This window comes from Lithobates pipiens, unplaced genomic scaffold, assembly GCF_037356315.1.
Source record: "Lithobates pipiens isolate NorthernLeopardFrog02 unplaced genomic scaffold, aLitPip1_a1.2 Scaffold_10, whole genome shotgun sequence".
Lineage (NCBI taxonomy): Eukaryota > Metazoa > Chordata > Amphibia > Anura > Ranidae > Lithobates > Lithobates pipiens.
The window spans coordinates 164,027,969-164,050,698 of NW_027507686.1; the positions used below are offsets into that span (position 1 = coordinate 164,027,969).

At 45.4% G+C, this 22,730-nt stretch overlaps 1 protein-coding gene across 6 annotated transcripts in view; it reads right to left on the reverse strand.

Moving 5' to 3' along the window:
• LRRC56 (leucine rich repeat containing 56) overlaps positions 1 to 22,730 on the reverse strand; it is a 133,010-nt gene that overhangs the window by 36,232 nt on the left and 74,048 nt on the right. For 4 of the 6 annotated variants that reach the window (XM_077459054.1, XM_077459030.1, XM_077459045.1 and 1 more), the window contains 2 exons: positions 20,412 to 20,562; positions 20,215 to 20,320 (listed from right to left, as the gene is read on the reverse strand). In XM_077459054.1, coding sequence (XP_077315180.1) covers positions 20,215 to 20,320; positions 20,412 to 20,555 — 250 coding nt within the window. In that variant the 5' untranslated portion in view covers positions 20,556 to 20,562. The remainder of the gene's footprint in view (positions 1 to 20,214; positions 20,321 to 20,411; positions 20,563 to 22,730) is intronic. The other 2 variants (XM_077459071.1, XM_077459062.1) reach the window with 1 other exon arrangement.

Genomic DNA, 22,730 nt, shown 5'->3' on the forward strand with positions numbered 1-22,730 from the left:
AGAATGTAACATGCCTGGCACACTCATTCATATCTTCTGGTCATGCCCACACATAAAACAAATCTGGTCCAAAGTAGAAACGCTATTACATGACATACTGCACCTCCACATTCCACTTACTCCACATCTGGCGATTCTCAATCTCACCATTAATGATATACCGCCCAACCTACGTTTAATCACCACACACGTCCTTTTGGCCACAAAACTCTTAATAGCAAGGAAATGGAGGACAACTGAAGTCCCTACACTAGAAGACATTATCATGGTAGTCCAAACTCACTATACATATGAGAATATCCTCTCTAGGGGGAAATGTAACCACCTTTGCATAAAGAATCTCTGGTATCCCTAGAAGTTATGGTATGACCGTTACCGCAATATTTGATTCAATCTTTGATTCTGGATAATGTCACAGCTCTCCTTCCTCTCTTCCTTCCCCCCTCCCGCCCTCTCTTCCCCCTCCCCACTCCCACTCTCCCCCCTTTACCTCTCTCCCTTCCCTACCATTATTTCTGTTTGTATGCTGATGTTATTAAACTATGTATACTTGGTTAAACAATATATTGTACCTATTGTTTACTTGCATAATTGTATGTTTGCAAAACTCAATAAAAACTATTTTGAAAAAAATGGAATAAAAAATTTGACTTGATCATGTATTCTTTATTCCCCATTTCATTCCCCTCCTCCATTGTAAGAGGAAGGGGAGGGCCCTTAGATTGCTGCATTTGTAAATTTAAAAAGCCAATATAAAGGATAGGGATGAGCCGAACACCCCCCGGTTCGGTTCGCACCAGAACTTGCGAACGACCCCCGCGTTCGTTACGAACGTTAGAACCCCATTGAAGTCTATGGGACTCGAACGTTCGAAATGGAAAGTGCTAATTTTAACGGCTAATATGCAAGATACTGTCCTAAAAAGGGTTTGGGGACCTGCCTCCTGCCCCAGGGGACATGGGTCAATGCAAAAAAAAAGTTTTAAAAACGGCCGTTTTGGCGGGAGCACTGATTTTAATGACGATTAAAGTGAAAAAAAAAAGTGAAATATTACTTTAAATATGGTGCCTGGGGGGGTGTCTGTAGTATGCCTGTGAAGTGCCACGTGTTTCCCGTGTTTAGAACAGTCCCTGCACAAAATGACATTTAACGGAAATAACACCATTTAAAACTGCTTGCGGTTTTAATGTTATATCTGGTTCCTGCAATATGGTTGAAAATCATTGAGAAAAATGGCATGGGTAGCCCTCCCTGCCCATTACCAGCCTATTTGGGTCTTGTACGCATATTAAGGGGAACCCTGTACCCATATTAAAAAAAGGAAATGCGTGTGGCCCCCAGGCCCTATATACTCAGAACAGCAGTATACAGGCGGTGCAAACAAGACAGGGACTGTGTAGGTTTGTTGTGTTAAGTTGAATCTGTTTGTAATTTTCAACTGGTACATTTTTAAAGTGTAGCTCCAGTCAAAAAAACCATTTTTAAGCTTTTTGGAAAACGGATAGGGAAGGGTTATCACCCCTGTATAATTTGTTTTGCCATCCGTCTTTTTTCATCTCACTTGCTGCTGTCTCCTTCCGTTTGCAAGTAGGAGATGTTTGTAAGTTGGATGTTTGAAAGTAGGGGCCTGCCCTATATTATAGCGGTATGTACTGGGTACAGAGCACGCAGACAGCACGCACTATCTCCTAACACTACTGACTGCAAGCTCTATTATTAACCACTTGACCACTGAGCACTTAAACACCCTTAATAACCAGACCAATTTTCAGCTTTTGGTGCTCTCACATTTTGAATGACAATTACTCAGTCATGCAACACTGGACCTATATGAAATGTTTGTCCTTTTTTTCACACAAATAGAGCTTTCTTTTGGTGGTATTTAATCACCTCTCAGTTTTTTTATTTTTTGTGCTATAAAAGAAAAAAGACCGGAAATTCTGCGAAAAAATGAATTTTTCTTTGTTTCTGTTATAAAATTTTGCAGATTAGTAATTTTTTCTTCATAAATTTTTTTTTACTGGTTACATGTTTTGAGTTGCAGAGGAGGTCTAGGACTAGAATTATTGCTCTCGCTCTAACGTTCTCGGCAATACCTCACATGTGTGGTTTGAACACCGTTTTCATATGTGGGCGGGGCTTACGCATGCGTTCGCTTACGCATGCGTTCGCTTCTGCATGCGAGCACATGGGGACATGGGCGCTTTAATTTATTTTATTTTTTTTTATTGTTCATTTTACTTTATTTATTTTAGTTTGACATTTTTTTCCCCAAAAATATATTTTTGATCACTTTTATTCCTATTACAAGGAATGTAAACATCCCTTGTAATAGGAATATGGAGTGACAGGTCCTCTTTACAGTGAAATCTGGGGGTCAATATGACCCCACATCTCACCTCTAGGCTGGGAAGCCTGAAATAAAAAAGAAAAAAAAGATTCTGGCTTTAATCGTACTGGCGAGTTGGTAGAAGCACCGGAGGGCGGTGAGGGGTGGGGGGCGTCTATGGCTGGGTATTTCAGGGTATCACCGAGTATGGCTGGGTATCTCCGAGTATGGCTGGGTATCTCAGAGTATGGCTGGGTATGGCAATTTATGGCAGGGTATTGCAGAGTATTGGCGGGGTATTGGCGGGGTACTACAGAGTAATAGCAGGGTACTGCAGAGTATTGGGGAGTACTACAGAGTAATGGCAGGGTACTGCAGAGTAAAGGCAGGGTACTGCAGAGTAATGGGGGGTACTGCAGAGTAATGGCAGGGTACTGCAGAGTATGCACTGGTATTGCAGAGTATTGGCGGGGTATTGGCGGGGTACTACAGAGTAATAGCAGGGTACTGCAGAGTATTGGGGAGTACTACAGAGTAATGGCAGGGTACTGCAGAGTAAAGGCAGGATACTGCAGAGTAATGGCAGGGTACTGCACTGCAGAGTAATGGCGGGGTACTGCAGAGTAATGGCAGGGTACTGCAGAGTAATGGGGGTTACTGCAGAGTAATGGGGGGTACTGCAGAGTAAAGGCAGGGTACTGCAGAGTAATGGGGGGTACTGCAGAGTAATGGCAGTGTACTGCAGAGTATGCACTGGTATTGCAGAGTATTGGCAGGGAATTGAGGGGTTAAATTCGGTGAGCAGCGATGTGGGCACTGCAGATGCAGCCCACATCGCTGCTGACACCGATCTCTTTCCCCTCCGCTGTACCGATCGGTACAGAGAGGGGAGGGAGGAACCGGCGTCATAACATGACGCCGGTTTCTTTACAAGTGATCACTCCGTCATTTGACGGAGCGATCACGTGGTAAACGGCCGCGACGAGCGGCCGTTTACCGTGATCCGTGCTGCCACGGATGCTCTCGAGTACGCGCCCCAGGGGGCGTGCGAGAGCAGAATTCTGGGAGGCCGTTAATTAACGGACTCTCAGAGTTAAACAACCGCCCTGAAGCCGTTAATCGGCAATGGGCGGTTGTTAAGTGGTTAAAGATGGATCACTAGCTAGCTATATAGGTGAGGTGAATATAGTGGTGTATACTGCGGTCAGGGCACAGACAATAACCACTACACAAGAGCAAGATAGGAAATCAGCCAAAAACGATTGGTGTGTAACTGTGTTGAAGGTACACAGAACACCCACTGCTTCAGATTCCAACACACTACACGAGGCCGCCTCAAAGGCAGCCTTATATAGTGTGGGGCGTGCACTACACAGCCTGAGCTATGATTGGCCACAGGCAGGATGCCTGTGGCCAATCATGGCTCTCCTCGCTGCTGGCGCTGCGATTGGCCAAGCTTGCGGGGTCACAGTGCATGCTTGGCCAATCATGAGCCAGCAATGCACTGCGCCATCGCAGTGCATTGTGGTCCGCGCGCGCCATACGAATTTTGACGCGAACGGACCAAGAGTTCGGATTTCGCTGAACGCCCGAACAGCCAATGTTCGAGTCGAACGTACGTTCGACTCGAACACGAAGCTCATCCCTAATGAAGGAATAGTGGTGGTAAAAAAAAAAGCACTTGTGAGTTTAACCAATCTTATTTTTTGAACAATTCTCCTTTAAGGGGGCGTGGTAAGGGGTGTGTCCTATGCCTGCATACTTTGGGAGGTATGCTTCATGTGATTGCTGCAATTGTTCTCTTGATGACCAATCAGAGTGATCTGAAGGCACAAAGCAGAGTCTTGGGAACATGGCCAGTCTTATGCCGCGTACACATGATCGGACTATCCGGTGGATTGTCCGCCGGACTTTGCAGCGGAGGTCCGCCGGACTTTCCGAACGAGCGGACCTGCCCACACACGACCGTACTTTTCCGGCGGACAAACCGCTAGACTATGGCGGGAGTCCGTCTGACTTTTCAAATGAACGGACTTGCCCACACACAAAAGAAAAGCCCGTTCATCTTGAACGCAGCTCCAGGTAGACGGGACTAGCAAAGGAGGTCAATGTCGCCACCTCCATCGGTGAGATTGACACCTCGCTAGCCCCGTCACCTGGTATGGACTTAAAGGGGAAGCCCTATGCCGAAGAAACGGCGTGGTGCCCCCCCCAAAATCCATATCAGACCCTTATCCAAGCACGCAGCCCAGCCGGTCAGGAAAGGGGGTGGGGACGAGCGAGCACCCCCCCTCCTGAGCCGTACCAGGCCATGTGCCCTCAACATGGGGGGGTGCTTTGGGGAAGGGGGGCCCTGCGGCCCCCCCACCACAAAGCACCTTGTCCCCATGTTGATGAGGACAAGGGCCTCTTCCCGACAACTTATTAAAGGGGGCTCCCGGATTCCGATAAGCCCCCTGCCCGCAAACCCCGACAACCAACAGCCAGGGTTGTCGGGAAGAGGCCCTTGTCCTCATCAACATGGGGACAAGGTGCTTTGGGGTGGGGGGCCGCAGGGCCACCCCTTCCCCAAAGCACCCCCCATGTTGAGGGCATGCAGCCTGGTACGGCTCAGGAGGGAGTGGGGGGGGGGGCGCTTGCTCGTCCCCACCCCCTTTCCTGACCGACCGGGCTGCGTGCTCAGATAAGGGTCTGATATGGACTTTGGGGGGGACCCCCACGCCGTTTTTTCGGCGTAGGGCTTCCCCTTTAAGTCCATACCAGGTGACCGGGCTAGCGAGGTGTCAATCTCGCCGATGGAGGTGTCAATCTCGCCGAATCTCGCTAGTCCCGTCTACCTGGAGCCGCACTCAAAATGAACGGACTTTACTCCGTGTGTGGGCAAGTCTGTTAATTTCAAAAGTCCGGCGGACTAGCACACAGACGGGCGGATTGTCCGCCGGACTGCCGAGTCCGGAAGACAATTTTGAGTCAAAACTTCTTTCTAAATCCGCCGGACTTTTGGAAAGAAAAAGTTCGCCGGAGCCCACACACGGGCGGATTGTCTGGCGGACTCTGGTCCGCCAGATAGTCTGATCGCGTGTACGCGGCATTAGTGTTTAAAGCAGCCACTTTGCAGTGCTTTATCCAGAGTCCTTTATTAATGGCACTGGGTAAACGTATGGCAGAACAAAAGTGTTAAAGAAAACATACATTAGAAAGAGATCATCTTAAAGATGTAATAAACCCAATACCAAAATATAATATATTGCAGCTTATCAATCATTAGATGTGGAGGCTGCATTACTTTTCTTTTTTATGCTTTTTTACGCTTTTTTACGCTCTGTTTTAACTTTGATCTGCAGTTGAGGCTTTTTTCAGGCGCTATGCAGGCGCTATTTTTAGCATCGTAGCGCCTGTAAACCTTCTCCAGTGTGCCTACACTCTGGGGAAAAGGAGCAACAGAGACACATTTGGACAGCAGCATTGTTAATCTGGAGGGAAGGGGTGTTAGATGCACAACAGATTTGGATACAGTTAAAGCAACAGTTTTTGTTGTTCTTTTATGGGATAAAGGTTTTACGTCAATAAAAACTGATCAATGGAAGCACCCGTCAGTGGTAAATGGATTGTCTCTGTAACTGATATATCTGCAGGACAGTTTGCTCTGTTGAAAAACAACAAACTTGATCACCAGGTGAAAACGGAGGCATAAGCGTACAAAAAGAAAACTATTGCAGCCACCACATCTAACGATTGGTAAGCTGGTGAAGATAAGGGAAAGAAAGCCTAATAAAGAAAACTAATAGAGCCATCACATCTAAGAATTGGTAAGCTGCAAAATAATAAATGTTTGCTTTTGGGTTTATTACCACTGTAACATTAAGCAATATTATCTTGCGTATATTTTGTAATCATCTATGGATATGGGACAGCCTTTTTGATCCTCCCATCTTACTATGGCTTGAAAACAACAGATCTTCTGTAGTAATAACTGGTGGGCAGGCACAATGTTACATAGACTGCCTTGGCTTGGACCTGGGAATGCCATTTCAATGAAAGAGGTATGTCAGGGGTGTCCAACCTTTTGACTTTTCTGGGCCACATTGGAAGAAGAGGAATTGTCTTGGACCACACATAAAATACATCAACTAGAAGGATAGCTGATGAACGGAAAAAGAAAGCAGGTCACAAGTTAGCACTCCCCGATATAGATAATGAGTAATAAAACATATTTTTTTCTAAAGAATTTTAATTATAATAGTAAAGGTGGGCAACATAAAACGAGTGTGATATTTGACACTGTTTCTGATAAACGAACGCATCGATATCTGGTTCAATGGATGTAGCAGCAATTCTCAATTCTTCAGGTGCTCATCAGATATTTTGGTTCAAATGTTGCCCTTTTGTGTGCTTCAAGTGGTTGTAAAGGCTCAAGGTTTTTTACCTTCATGCATTCAATGCATTAAGGTTAAAATCCTTCTTCTTTGCAGTAGTCCTTCAGCCCACCCTAATACTTACCTGAGCCCCATCTTGATCCAGCGATGTGCACGAGAGCCTCGGATCTCCAGGGACTCTCCCTGTTCATTGGCTGAAACAGCAGCTGGAGCCAATCACAGCCAGTGAGCCAATGAGCAGAGGTAAGGGGCGGGCCTAAGCCATGGTTCTGTGTGTGAATGGACACACAGAGCTGCAGCTCGGGAACGTGCCTGCTTGGGCGTCCCCATTGCAAGCTGCTTGTTCTGGGGGCACTCGGCATGAAGGAGGGGCTTAGAGCACCAGCGTCGGAACCAAGAAGAGGAAAATCAGGGCTGCTCTGTGGAAAACCTTCACAGAGCAGCTAAATATGACATGTATGTTATAAAAAAAAAAAAAAAAGCTTTAATATCACTTTCATCCTTGAAAAAAAGGCGTGATTGTGAAGAGTGTAATATTTTTCTATGGGAAGATAAAATAAGATTAAAGAGACACTTTCATTTTCTTTTTTATTTTCCGGCCGCACGTGTTCTCTGCATTTTACTAAAAATTCCAAAAAAATCTAAATTTTTAAGTGAGTTTACATTTTGTGTTGGGCCGCATTCACAGCCCTCCCATGGGTTGGACAGCCCTGAGGTAAGTCCTTATTCAAAAAAAATGCGTGATTTGGTAATGCTGACATATAACCTGATGATTTATGAGGTGCATGCCTTGTAAAGTCTGCATCGCTTAATTAATGACTAAGGACTGGTGACTTATGTTGGTGCTGAGTGTGCATTACTCTCATGTAATATGAAATCATCACTAGTCACACAGAATGCTTGACCTCTGCCAGACACATTCGGTTACACTGCACCTAACTGAAAGCTAAAACATGATCGCTTGCCATGTTTTATTATCACCTGTTATGCCATGATTACATAAAGGCCATAATGCTTTGTTTTGTCGCGATTGCAGCCAGCAGTACATGTGGGTATCCTGATCTATATTCTCAATAAATGGGGCTTCTGCAGACACATACACATGGGAAAAAATGCCTTGTAACAGTTATGGTGTATGTATAGGCAAAACTTTCTCTTTTCGGTAGCTTATTAAAATCCCTGCCAGTTTATTTCTTGCTGCCTGTGCACCATTGGGTATAGTTTTGTTCCTGTCTCAAAGCTAATACAAGATACTAGAAAAAGTATAGGGAATTTTATTCTGAAGCTGGCTATAGATGCATCTTTTTTTTTTTTTGATCAGCCAGTGGGCCAATCAAAAAGAACCCCAACAGACTCCCCCATCCACACAAGTGAGGTGGATGGGAGAATCCCCCCCCCCACTGAGCTATTGTATTCTAATACAGGGATAGGGTGGGGTACAGGGAGACAGCAGGGCAGAACACGGGTGTTTAGCAGTGCAGAGTACAGGGGGTCAGGAGGGCACAGTATAAGGGGGCAGAAGGGCACACTAAATGGGAGAAAGGCCCGTTATATGGGAGCAGTATATAGGCTGGGGTGGTTGCCACTTTTTTGTACAGTTGGGTGAATTGGTACGGGGATGCACTGGATGCCTTCGCTGCCATTGTCTTGCTGAGAGCCACATGCATTCCTGTGCCTTTAAGGAGGGGTGGGCTCCCTCCAGGCATACATGCCCTCAATCTATTCATTCTTATATATGTGCTCCCACTAGGGAGGCTCTGAAAATTTAGAGTGAGGATGACAGTGTATACAGAGATTTCTTGGCGTGAGCACCATGGCTTACACATATATTTGCAAATGTGTGCAAACAAAACCCACTGTTTTTAACGTAAACTGTTAGCCAAGGCCATTTTGATTGTTTTGCAGGTTGGCAAGTATGCTGGGAAATCGTTTGTTGGTAGATGTGATCTACCCATCAGCTTCTTGCTACTGATGGGTAGATTTTGTGGAACCGCATTTTAGAAACCCTGGTCTAACCCTTCCCCACTCTATCCAAAACAAAAAAAATATTTTACCTAGTTATACACCTTTTAACCACCTTCCTGACCAACCGCTGGCAATTATACGCACGAGCCATCGTAGTTATATGTCGGCTTGCGGGGTCGGGAAAGCAGGCGCATGCGTACCCACTGCACAGCGGGGGTGCTGGTGCTTGTGGCCGATGGTCGCAATGACCGTCGGCCAAGAGCAATCGCAAGCACGAGAGACAGAACAGGGACAAGTGTATGTAAACACACACTTCCCTATTCTGACAGGAGTGACAGATCTTGTATTCCTATTAGCTAGTAGGGGTGCAACGGATCAAAAAACTCACAGATTGGATCGTTCCTCGGATCAGAGTCACGGATCAGATCCTTTTTCGGATCAGCAAATAATAACTGAATTTGCAAAAACCTGTGAAAATTCCACCGCCATATAGTCCTCACTGTAATATCCACAATCTCCCTCACTGTAATATTGGCTGAGCATGGCTAGGTATTGCTGAGCATGGCTGGGTATTGCAGAGCATGGCTGGGTATGGCAGAGCATGGCTGGGTATGGCAGAGCATGGCTGGGTATGGCAGAGTATGGCTGGGTATGGCAGAGTATGGCTGGGTATGGCAGAGTATTACAGAGTATGGCAGAGTATTGGCAGGGTATTGCAGAGTATTGGCAGGGTATTGCAGAGTATTGGCAGGGTATTGCAGAGTATTGACAGGGTATTGCAGAGTATTGACAGGGTATGGCAGGGTATGGCAGAGTATTGGCAGGGTATGGCAGGGTATTGGCAGGGTATTGGCAGGGTATGGCAGGGTATGGCAGAGTATGGCAGAGTATTGGCAGGGTATGGCAGGGTATGGCAGAGTATTGTCAGGGTATTGCAGAGTAGGCTGTCAAAGAGCAGCGCTGTGGACAATACAGATGCAGCCCCACAGCGCTGCATCCATCCGATCTCTCCCCCTCCACTGTACAGATCAGTACAGTGAGGGGAAAAAGGAACCAGCGTCTCTGTCATTTGACGGAGCGATCACATTGTAAACGGCTTGGATGTAGAAAGATGGCCGCTGCTTCGGAGCTAGGCCTAAGCTGCGGCCTTTCCTAAGGCTGTGACCACGGAGCGTAAAAAAAAGAAAAAAAAAACACAGAATAAAATCATATTTTAATAGTTTATTTGGATTTATTAATCTATTTTATTAAGTTATTTATTAATCTATTTATTATTAATAAGTTATTAATGAGTTCCTTGTTATCTTATTTATGATCCTGTTTTCAATTGATATTTTCAGTTAATCACAAAGGAAAACAATGCTGTGTGCGTGGTTTTGTTGGTTATTTTAATTTATGATATAATGCTTCTTTGCAATTCCTTATACCTTCTATGCAATACCTATCACAAAGCACTACCTGTGTGGTCAACATAAGATTAGGCCTCATGCACACTGGACGTCATAAAAATTGGATTTTTTGTACTCACCGTAAAATCCTTTTCTCTGTAATTCACCAACCAACACAGCTCCTCTCTGTAACTAAATGGGTTGTATAGCCTACCATTAGGAGAACTAGGCAAAATTGTTACACAATACACAGAACTTTAATCCCGCCCCAGGGGGCAGACCCTGTGCTATCAACCCTCCTCACTGCTCCCAGCAGCTTCAGTACATCAACAAGCAGTATAACGTAGAAAAAAGGAGGGGTGGGTGCTGTGTTGGTCGGTGAATTACAGAGAAAAGGATTTTACGGTAAGTTCAAAAAATCCTATTTTCTCTTATATTCACCGACTGACACAGCTCCTCTCTGTAACTAAATGGGACGTCCCCAAGCAGTGCCAAACGGGGGTGGGAAAAAAGAGCATAAAAACCTCATCCACCATGGCAAGTGGGAACTAGTGAAACTAAACCCACAAAAAAACAGCAGTGTGTGGAAAAACACCACCATATAACCGGGTATCCTCAATAGGAGTGATCCCCAAGACCGCAACATTGCGGAAGTAATGCAACAGTGCATTAACAAAACAGTACTACGTTTTTATCGAAAAACGACCGCTCTGAAATGACGAATAGCTGGGCGTGACCAAGCAGCTATTCGTCATTTCAGAGCGGTCGTTTTGAATGCTCACCCGGGACCCGCCGTGGAAGCTGAGCCTGTGTTCGATCTAAGACGCTCGGAACTGCGGTGAGGCAAATCCGATCGTTCTGATAGTGACATCTTTTGTGAATGATTTTATAAGATTATGTACGTATGATTTGTATGCGTATGAGCTTTTTAATCAATAAAGCAGTTTGCACTATGGAATCTATTTTTTGTTGTTCCCTTATGTGAACCTGCTGCTGTAAGTGAAGTATAAAAACCAGGAAATCTTTTACCTTGGGAGATTAAGGAATCTGAGATTGTGAACCTATTGATTATTGATGAGACAAGAGGATTCCGCAGACCAGTGAATTTTAATTATTCGTAACGAAGTGCCTGTTAACCCTTGATGTTCTGGTGAGTGCATTACCTTAAGGGGTGTCACCGGCTGTTAAGCTCTTTACGCACTGGTGGTGTGATCTTGGAGATGGACTTTCCTTTCTGGTTTTCCAACGTGTGAATGTGACATCTGGAATCTCATCCTCATATACGTGGGATTTTTTAAGGACATTTCTGTGGTTTATTTTGTAATCACGGGACTATCACCCTCTTAATGATATTATTTTTTTTTTTTTTTTTTTTTTTTTTTTAGCGCTGTCAATATGGTATATAGGGGACAATAGGGTAGTGAATGCTATATACTATATATATTTCTGTGATTGATTTTTTGTATGATAGCAGCTTGTATTTGGTATTATTATTTTTTGACTTAGCTCTGTGAGCGCTGGGATCAGTGGGGAATATTCTCAAATTTTGTTTGTTTGGGTTTTTTTCCAGTGATATTAGTACTTAATACAATATCCTCATTGATATGAAAAGCCAAAACCACCTTTGGTAGAAAGGACGGTTGCGGACGCAACACCACCTTATCCCTGTGGATGACCAGATAAGGCAACTTGCAGGACAAGGCCGCCAATTCCGAAACCCTCCTGGCCGATGTAATGGCCACTAGAAAAACCCCCTTCTGTGAAAGGGTCAACAGGGGAATCTCCCTGATATTCTCAAACGGCGGCTTCTGAAGCGCCAACAACACCAGGTTCAAATCCCATGGGGGCAACGGAGGACGCACCGGAGGGACTACATGTCGTACCCCCTGAACAAAGGTACTCACTAATGAGTGAGACGCCAGGGGTAGCTGAAAAAAGATAGCCAAGACTGAAATTTGCCCCTTAATGGTGCTCAACGCCAATTTCTGGTCTACTCCTTGCTGAAGAAACAGCAGGATCCTGGATAAAGAAAAGGAGCGCAAATGCCACCCTTTCTCCTCACACATGGAAATGTAGGCCTTCCAGGTACGAAGGTATATCTTCCGTGAAGATTTCCACGCCCTCTGCATAGTTGGAATCACTGAGTATGACAGACCCAGTTCCTCAGCACCTGGTTCTCAATAGCCATGCCGTTAAAGCCAGTGATGGTAAAGCAGGGTGAAAGATTGGACCTTAAAATAGGAGGTCCTCTCGCAGCGGCAATAACCAGGGAGCGTCTGCCACCAGACGCACCAGGTCTGCGTACCAGGGCCGCTGAGGCCAATCTGGGGCCACCAGGATTACTGGAATCCTCTTGGCTTCCACTCTGCGAAGCAGACGTGGCAATAGTTTCAGTGGAGGAAAGGCGTAGATCAGCTGGTACTGATCCCACAGAGCCACCAGCGCCTCTGACGCGTCTGTCCACGAATCTCTAGTCCTGGACACGAATCTGGGCACCTTCCGATTGAGACGGGAGGCCAATAGATCCACATCTGGTGTGCCCCACTTCAGGCACAGCAGCCTGAATATCTCAGGATGCAATGCCCACTCTCCTGGGTCTAGCATCTGTCGACTCAGATAGTTCGCCTTCCAATTTTCCATCCCCGGGATGTAAATGGCGGACAGGGCCGGAACGTGTCGCTCTGCCCACCGAAGTATGTGAGCGGCCTCCCGAGCAGCAGCTGAGCTTCTTGTTCCCCCTTGGTGATTTATGTATGCCACAGCCGTGGCGTTGTCCGACTGTATCCTTGTCGGACACCCCTGAAGACACATCGACCATGTGTGAAGACACAGCCTGATCGCTCTCAATTCGAGCAGATTGATCAGCAACTTGGATTCTTCCGTCGACCAGAGGCCCTGAGCCGACTGAATCCCCATCATTCCACCCCAGTGGAATAGACTGGCGTCCGTAGTGATCACCATCCATTTCAGAGGAAGGAACGATTTTCCGGACTGAATCACCGGCGACCTCAACCACCAGATAAGGGAGTCCCTGACTGGCTGGCTCACCTGGATCTGCCGATCCAGGGACAACGGAGATTTGTCCCATTTGGTCAAGATCTCCTTCTGCAGGACTCTGGTGTGAAACTGGGCATAAGGTACTGCCTCGAAGGAGGCTACCATGAGCCCCTGCACCCACATGCAAAAGCGGAGCGATGACCACCTGCAGTTCATCAGCAGTTTGACCGCAGATCTGAGAGTCAGCAATTTGTCTGAGGGGAGAACAACCCTCACTTCCCTGGAGTCCAACAGTAACCCCAGGTACTCCAGATGCTGAGTTGGTACAACCACCGACTTCTTTAGGTTCAACAGCCACCCAAATTCTTGCAGGGTCTGCATGGTGATCGCCACATCCTCCTCTAATTCTGAGGCGGAAGATGCTCTCAGGAGGAGATCGTCTAGGTAACCCACGATCCCGATCCTGTGCTGCATCAGCAATGCCAATACTGGAGCCAGTACTTTGGTAAAGACTCGGGGGGTTGATGCCAGGCCAAAAGGAAGAGCCACAAACTGGTAGTGGGTTTCCCGTACTACCAAACGCAGACATTTTTGATGCAGAAGGCAAAAGGGTATGTGCAGGCAAGCATCCTGGATGTCCAAGGATGCCAGAAAGTCCCCTTGATGGAGTGCAGCGACAACTGAGCGAACTGATTCCATTCTGAACCTCTGCACCTTTACAAAGTGATTGAGGGTAGTCCAAGATTGGACGTACCCCTTCCGTCTTGGGAACCACAAACAGATTTGAGTAGAACCCCTGGAAGCGTTCTGATTCCGGAACCGGTACAATCACCCCCTGATTCAGCAAGTCCCTTACCGCCCCCAACAGGGCCTCCCGGCGAACCCGGGATACGGGTATGCTGGAGGGGAACAGTCTGTTCGGCGGCCAAGAGAGAAACTCTATCTTGTAGCCTGTGGAAATCAGATCGCAGACCCATTGGTCGGATAACCGGGAGGTCCACCAGGCTGCAAACTCCCGAAGACGACCCCCCACCCGAAAAATGGGTGGGGGCAAACCTTCATGTGGTAGCACTTTTGGTCGCAGGCTTGTGGTTCCAGGGACGCTTCTGACCATCTGTGGGTGTCCTGTTGGGCTGGGGGCGTCTTGCCGAAGCACCGGGCAGACGAAAAAGCAGCTTGTGAGCGGAAAAAGAGGGCCCTTGCCTGCAGTGAGGCTCCTTGGCCTTCCTGGCCTGTGGGAGTAGAGTACTCTTACCACCCGTGGCATTCTTAATAATGTCATCCAACGAGGCTCCAAAGAGCCACTCGCCAAGGAAGAGAAGATCCATCAGGGCTTTCTTGGATGCCTGGTCAGCCGACCAGCATTTCAGCCAAATTAGGTGCCTCAGCACCACAGCTGACACTGAAGCCTTGGATAACAGAGGGAGAGTATCCAGGGCCACGTCACAAACGTACTTGAGGCTTTGCACTAGTTGGTCTGCTAGCTCCACGCAGACAGGGAAGGCGTTCTGCTCTCCCAATTCGCAGTGCAAAAGTTTTGCCCACTCTGTCAGTGTCTGCGACACCAGTGCAGATGCCAGTACAGGTCGCACGGCTGACCCCACAACCGTAAACAAGGAACGAGCCACCGCCTCGGGCTTCCTGTCCATGGGATGCTTGAATGCAGGAGTCCCCTCAACCGGGATCGTGGTTGAGGATAGTGTCCGCTGTGTACTGCGAGTGCGCAGTACACAGGACAAGCAGATTCTGAAAATAGCCGAAGATGAACGGCACCTGCGCCGTGAGTCCAGGTTCTAGCCCCACCATCCAAGTGGACACAGAGTTAGAATAAAAAGAGCAGAGTGAAGCAAGGTCATGCCCGAAGCGTGGCGAGCGAGGGGCCCTCTAATATGTGCAGCCCTATGTCCACTTGGATGGTGGGGCTTGCACCTTGACTCACGGCGCAGGCGCCGTTCATCTTCGGAGATTATCCGAATCTCCTTCTGCTCCGTACTGCGCAAGCGCTGCGCCTGCGCAAGTACGGGGCGGACACTTTTCGATGGCCGGACTGAATATGTCCCAACACCACTCTTCCATAAAGGCCAGATTTGTGGAATGCACGACTAATAGTTGTCCTGTGGACAGATTTTCCCACCTGAGCTGTGGATCTCTGCAGCTCCTCCAGAGTTACCATGGGCCTCTTGGCTGCTTTTCTGATTAATGCTCTACTTGCCTGGCCTGTCAGTTTAGACAGACGGTCATGTGTTGGTAGGTTTGCAGTTGTGCCATACTCTTTCCATTTACGAATGTTGGATTGAACAGTGCTCCATAAGATGTTCAAAGGTTGGGATATTTTTTTATAACCTAACCCTGCTTTAATCTTCTTCACAACTTTATCCCTGACCTGTCTGGTGTGTTCCTTGGCCTTCATGATGCTGTTTAATTACTAAGGTTCTTTATCAAACCTCTGAGGGCTTCACAGAACAGCTGTATTTATACCAAGATTAAATTGCACACAGGTCTGTTTACTAATTAGATGACTTCTGAAGGCAATTGGTTCCACTAGATTTTAGTTAGGGTTATCAAAGTAAAGGGGGCTAAAAATGTTGAATGTTGAAAACTATTTATCATTTTCCTTACGCTTTACAATTATGTGCAACTTTGTGTTGGTCTATCACATAAAATTCCACTAAAATACATTGACATTTTTGGTTGTAACCAAAATTTCAAGGGGTATGGATACTTTTTCAGGGCACTGTATAACTTTTTATCTTCCCTTACCCTTCCAAAGCACCTACATGTGAAAAAGCAGATTTCTGTATTTTTTATTTACAGTGCCTTGCGAAAGTATTCGGCCCCCTTGAACTTTTCAACCTTTTGCCACATTTCAGGCTTCAAACATAAAGATATACAATTTTAACTTTTTGTGAAGAATCACCAACAAGTGGGACACAATTGTGAAGTGGAACGAAATCTATTGGATAATTTAAACTTTTTTAGCAAATAAAAAACTGAAAAATGGTGCGTGCAAAATTATTCGGCCCCTTTACTTTCAGTGCAGCAAACTCACTCCAGAAGTTCAGCGAGGATCTCTGAATGATCCAATGTTGTCCTAAATGACTGTTGGTGATAAATAGAATCCACCTGTGTGTAATCAAGTCTCTGTATAAATGCACCTGCTCTGTGATAGTCTCAGAGTTCTGTTGAAAGCGCAGAGAGCATCATGAAGACCAAGGAACACACCAGGCAGGTCCGTAATACTGTTGTGGAGAAGTTTAAAGCCGGATTTGGATAAAAAAAAATTCCCAAGCTTTAAACATCCCAAGGAGCACTGTGCAAGCGATCATTTTGAAATGGAAGGAGTATCAGACCACTGCAAATCTACCAAGACCTGGCCGCCCCTCTAAACTTTCAGCTCAGACAAGGAGAAGACTGATCAGAGATGCAGCCAAGAGGCCCATGATCACTCTGGATGAACTGCAGAGAACTACAGCTGAGGTGGGAGAGTCTGTCCATAGTACAAAAATCAGTCGTACACTGCACAAATCTGGCCTTTATGGAAGAGTGGCAAGAAGAAAGCCATTTCTCAAAGATATCCATAAAAAGTCTCGTCTAAAGTTTGCCACAAGCCACCTGGGAGACACACCAAACATGTGAAGAAGGTGCTCTGGTCAGATGAAACCAAAATCAAACTTTTTGCCCACAATGCAAAACGATATGTTTGGCGTAAAAGCAACACAGCTCATCACCCTCAACACACCATCCCCACTGTCAAACATGGTGGTGGCAGCATCATGGTTTGGGCCTGCTTTTCTTCAGCAGGGACAGGGAAGATGGTTAAAATTGAGGGGAAGATGGATGCAGCCAAATACAGGACCATTCTGGATGAAAACCTGTTGGAGTCTGCAAAAGACCTGAAACTGGGATGGAGATTTATCTTCCAACAAGACAATGATCCCAAACATACAGCAAAATCTACAATGGTTCACAAATAAACGTATCCAGGTGTTAGAATGGCCAAGTCAAAGTCCAGACCTGAATCCAATCGAGAATCTGTGGAAAGAGCTGAAAACTGCTGTTCACAAACGCTCTCCATCCAAACTCACTGAGCTCGAGCTGTTTTGCAAGGAAAAATGGGCAAGAATTTCAGTCTCTCGATGTGCAAAACTGATAGAGACATACCCCAAGCGACTTGCAGCTGTAATCGCAGCAAAAGGTGGCTCTACAAAGTATTAACGCAAGGGGTGCCGAATAATTTTGCACGCCCCACTTTTCATTTTTTTTATTAGTTAAAAAAGTTTCAAAAATCCAATAGATTTCGTTCCACTTCACAATTGTGTCCCACTTGTTGGTGATTCTTCACAAAAAATAAAAATTTTATATCTTTATGTTTGAAGCCTGAAATGTGGCAAAAGGTTGAAAAGTTCAAGGGGGCCGAATACTTTCGCAAGGCACTGTACTAATCTTTATGCAGCGCATGTTTATGTGTACAGGCACACTAAACACTTGTCGACCGCACACTGTAGTTTTACTGCTACAGTACTGGCCGGCTGCTCAGAATCATGTATATATACAAGATTTTGCATTTCTGAAGAGGTGGTGTGTGCTCGCAAGCCTGGCCTCCCAGCTGTGCGGTCACTGGCTCCAGTACATGCCAATCACCGGTTCCCGGCCTTAAAGGGGTTGTAAACCCTCATGTTTTTTCATCTTAATGCATCCTATGCCACCGGCCCCCCAGCCCCCTGTTTTACTTACCTGAGCCCCGTAATTCCCACACCGGAGATACGCTGTCCTTCTCTGCACGGGGTCCCGGCTCTTGATTGGATAGATTAATAGCAGCGCAGCCATTGACTCCCGCTGCTGTCAATCAAATCCAAAGACGCTTGAGCCGAGGCTGAGTCTGGTCTCTCCTAGGGGGTTATCTGAAGTGAGCAGGAGCCGCGAGAGCCGCCGAGGGACCCCAGAAGTCGAGGATCAGTGCCGCTCTGTGCAAAATGAGCTGCACAGTGGAGGTAAGTATGACATGTTTTTTTTTTTTTTAAATAACAAACAAGCCTTTACAGCCACTTTAAATCATTGATCAATTGGCAGAGCAAGTGACAGGATAAAGTTCTGTGTATGTAAACACAGAGTTTTCTATTGACAGCAACGAAGCAGGGAATAAAAACTGGCACATCCCTTAGTAAAAGCACCACACAGTAAACACTTTACACATTACTAGGCACACAGTTAAATCGTTTGATTGCCCCAAATGTTAAACTTTTCCCAGCCAGTGTCATTAGTACAGTGTCAGTGTATATTATTAGCACTGACAGTGGCAGTTAGTTCCCACAAAGTGTCAGTTAGTGTCAGATTGCCCTCCGTAATATCAAATCCTTGATCACCGCCAATACTAGTATTTAAAAAAAAAATCCAATATATATCCCATAGTTTGTAGCTGCTATAACTTTAACACAAACCAATATGGCCTTATTGAAATTTTTTACCAAAATATTTTAAGCTGAATACATTTTGGCTAAATTAATGAAGAAATTAGATTTTTAATGTTTCATACCAGAAACAAAAAAATAGTTTTTCTTTCTTCATAATTGATGTTTTCTTTTGGTTTCTATAATAATAATAAAAAAATCCTTTGGTGATCAAATACCACCAAAAGAAAGCTCTTTCTGTGTGGAAAAAAATTATAAAAATTTTGAGTACAGCATTGCAGTACAGCAATTACCGGTTAAAGTAGCGCAGTGCCGAATTGCAAAAAACTGACCTGATCATGAAGGGGGTAAAATCTTTCGCAGGTCAAGTAGGTATAAACAATGGTCTACACAGGGGTGGAACTTTTGTCGCAGGAGTCACACTTGCGACTCGACCCTGGCGTTCTGCTGCTGTGGGGGGTCCCCCAAAACCTGGCATCTCCACCTGCACCTATGGTTGTCAATTTAAAATGCAGTGGGGGGAGTGGGAGGTGGCGATCGGCAGCTCTATGGTGCCCACGAGTCTTGGGATCTCCTTGGAGCTAGTAGTTCTCTTCCCAACTGTATACAGTGGAGAGGGGAGGGGTCTCTGACCCAGGCATGTATCCACGCCACTTAAGTGAGTCGGCTCAGGTCAAAAGGCCCTCCACTCTTCACTGTATACAGTCGGGAAGAGAAGTACTAGCCCAAGGGAGAAAACCCCGGGCACCATAGTGCTGCCGATCGACGCCTCCCACATTCCCACCTTCCCCCAGGTGGGGGGTCCAGAGATGGGCTGGGGGTTGGAGGTGCACAGCAGAGAACAGCCAGGTACAAGGGAACCTCTGGAAGGGGGGGAGGGGGGCAGCTGTCTGGGGACCCTGATGTAAGAGGGGGTGCCCCCTGGGGACCCTGATGTGAGGGGGCCCTGATGTAAGGAGGGGCTCTCAGGGGACCCTGATGTAAGGGAGGGGCTCCCTGGGGACCCCAATGTAAAGAAGGGGCTCTCTGGAGACCCCGATGTAAGGAAGGGGCTCTCTGGGGACCCTGATGTAAGGGGCATTCGCACTCAGATATGTAACAATATTTAATATTATATATATATATATATATATATATATATATATATATATCACACACACACACACGTATGCACGCCCAAGCGTATGGCTTTCTTTACTTTGCTGCTGTGGGCCCGAGATATTTTGTAGACCTAGCAACGCCCCTAGTGGGGGCCCTTCATGGTTTCTTGCACCGGGGCCCTGAAGATTCTAGTTAGGCCTCTGGGTCTACATTTACATCATAAAAAAAACTGTATACCTAAAAACATTGGGTTTTTAGACATCAATATGCAAGAAGCATTAGGAGACTGAACCAGTAAAAGATATTAAACACTAAAGTTACCAGCAATATGGGTTTGTTTTGCCAGCATTCCCTCATCAGGATTCAGTTTGCAGTCCCAATTGGTAAACAAAGCTCAAATCATTTGTATCTACAAGGTAGATGAATACCGTGTACAAGCTGCAATGCCGGATGATTAATGTGCTTATTTATACAGAAGTTCCAATGTGTTATGACACAAGGAACAGTGATGGATCTACATCATGGAGTTCAAGCAGCTATCATGCTGATACTCATGTGATGTTCAGGTAGTAAATTTCTATAGTGATCATTTGGAAAGTGTGGCATACTGCATATAGTTTCCTGATAAGACCCTCTCCTTAACCCCTCACCTAGAAAGCATCCCTCACCAAAATTCCCCAAGGTGTGATCCCTGGTGTCCACACACATCTGGAGGGTTGTAACGTCTTGCAGGTCATCAGCTCCAGTAAGTGTTTTCTGTAAAGAAAAAAATGAATTGACAGGTTCATGTTTAGTGAAAAATGTTCAATCAAACACACTTTGTATGTATACTTGTGATAAGTCTTACCAGCCTGGCCAGGGACAGGTACTCATCTACCAGGCCTTCATCTTCATCGTTGTCCAATGGACTTGGGTTTAGTGATCCTTGCCAGCCCAAGTCTATCACCCTGACGCTTGGAGTACTAGGGCGCATCTCTAGTGTCTTATCCATAGTACACCTGACAAAAAGCCAAAGTGGGGTCTAAAATTAATTATAGAAAACATTTAATAAGTATCTTAACGATTTCACTGTATACATATATCGACTAAAGAACAGAAAAAAAAAAAAAAGAATAGATACATGCCTCAGTTACTGCTATTGCAGCAGCCATTGTATGTACAATTTGATGAAAGTCTTTTAACATGTCCTCCTCAATTTCATAGAATGTACAGTGCCTTGCGAAAGTATTCGGCCCCCTTGAACTTTTCAACCTTTTGCCACATTTCAGGCTTCAAACATAAAGATATAAAATTTTAATTTTTTGTGAAGAATCACCAACAAGTGGGACACAATTGTGAAGTGGAAGGAAATCTATTGGATATTTTAAACTTTTTTAACTAATAAAAAAATGAAAAGTGGGGCGTGCAAAATTATTCGGCCCCCTTGCGTTAATACTTTGTAGTGCCACCTTTTGCTGCGATTACAGCTGCAAGTCGCTTGGGGTATGTCTCTATCAGTTTTGCACATCGACAGACTGAAATTCTTGCCCATTCTTCCTTGCAAAACAGCTCGAGCTCAGTGAGGTTGGATGGAGAGCGTTTGTGAACAGCAGTTTTCAGCTCTTTCCACAGATTCTCAATTGGATTCAGGTCTGGACTTTGACTTGGCCATTCTAACACCTGGATACGTTTATTTGTGAACCATTCCTTTGTAGATTTTGCTGTATGTTTGGGATCATTGTCTTGTTGGAAGATAAATCTCCGTCCCAGTTTCAGGTCTTTTGCAGATTTCAACAGGTTTTCATCCAGAATGGTCCTGTATTTGGCTGCATCCATCTTCCCCTCAATTTTAACCATCTTCCCTGTCCCTGCTGAAGAAAAGCAGGCCCAAACCGTGATGCTGCCACCACCATGTTTGACAGTGGGGATGGTGTGTTGAGGGTGATGAGCTGTGTTGCTTTTACGCCAAACATATCGTTTTGCATTGTGGGCAAAAAGTTTGATTTTGGTTTCATCTGACCAGAGCACCTTCTTCCACATGTTTGGTGTGTCTCCCAGGTGGCTTGTGGCAAACTTTAGACGAGACTTTTTATGGATATCTTTGAGAAATGGCTTTCTTCTTGCCACTCTTCCATAAAGGCCAGATTTGTGCAGTGTACGACTGATTTTTGTCCTATGGACAGACTCTCCAACCTCAGCTGTAGTTCTCTGCAGTTCATCCAGAGTGATCATGGGCCTCTTGGCTGCATCTCTGATCAGTCTTCTCCTTGTCTGAGCTGAAAGTTTAGAGGGACGGCCAGGTCTTGGTAGATTTGCAATGGTCTGATACTCCTTCCATTTCAAAATGATCGCTTGCACAGTGCTCCTTGGGATGTTTAAAGCTTGGGAAATCTTTTTGTATCCAAATCCGGATTTAAACGTCTCCACAACAGTATTACGGACCTGCCTGGTGTGTTCCTTGGTCTTCATGATGCTCTCTGCGCTTTCAACAGAACCCTGAGACTATCACAGAGCAGGTGCATTTATACAGAGACTTGATTACACACAGGTGGATTCTATTTATCACCATCAGTCATTTAGGACAACATTGGATCATTCAGAGATCCTCGCTGAACTTCTGGAGTGAGTTTGCTGCACTGAAAGTAAAGGGGCCAAATAATTTTGCATGCACCACTTTTCAGTTTTTTATTTGCTAAAAAAGTTTAAAATATCCAATAAATTTTGTTCCACTTCACAATTGTGTCCCACTTGTGGGTGATTCTTCAGAAAAAATTACAATTTTATATCTTTATTTTTGAAGCCAGAAATGTGGCAAAAGGTTGAAAAGTTCAAGGGGGCCGAATACTTTCGCAAGGCACTGTATCTATACTGATTGCAAATAACTTTACCTGAGGAAGGAGCTAAGATTACTCCGAAACGCATCAGGATAATGTTTATGCAATGTTTGATGTAATCCCGCTATATACACTATTCAGGTGTAAAAATAATGCAGTAATTTGTACACCATGCTTTTATCTCAATATTGTATACTTTTTCAATATTTTTTATACTTTATGTGAATATATTTTTCTTTGCTAAAATAAACTTTGGAATTTTAAATATAAGTTACGCGCTTGCGCCTTTAAAGTCCAATCGCTAAGGGGGAAACAATACTTCTCTGTAATGTCTTAGGGATGTTGGCCACATA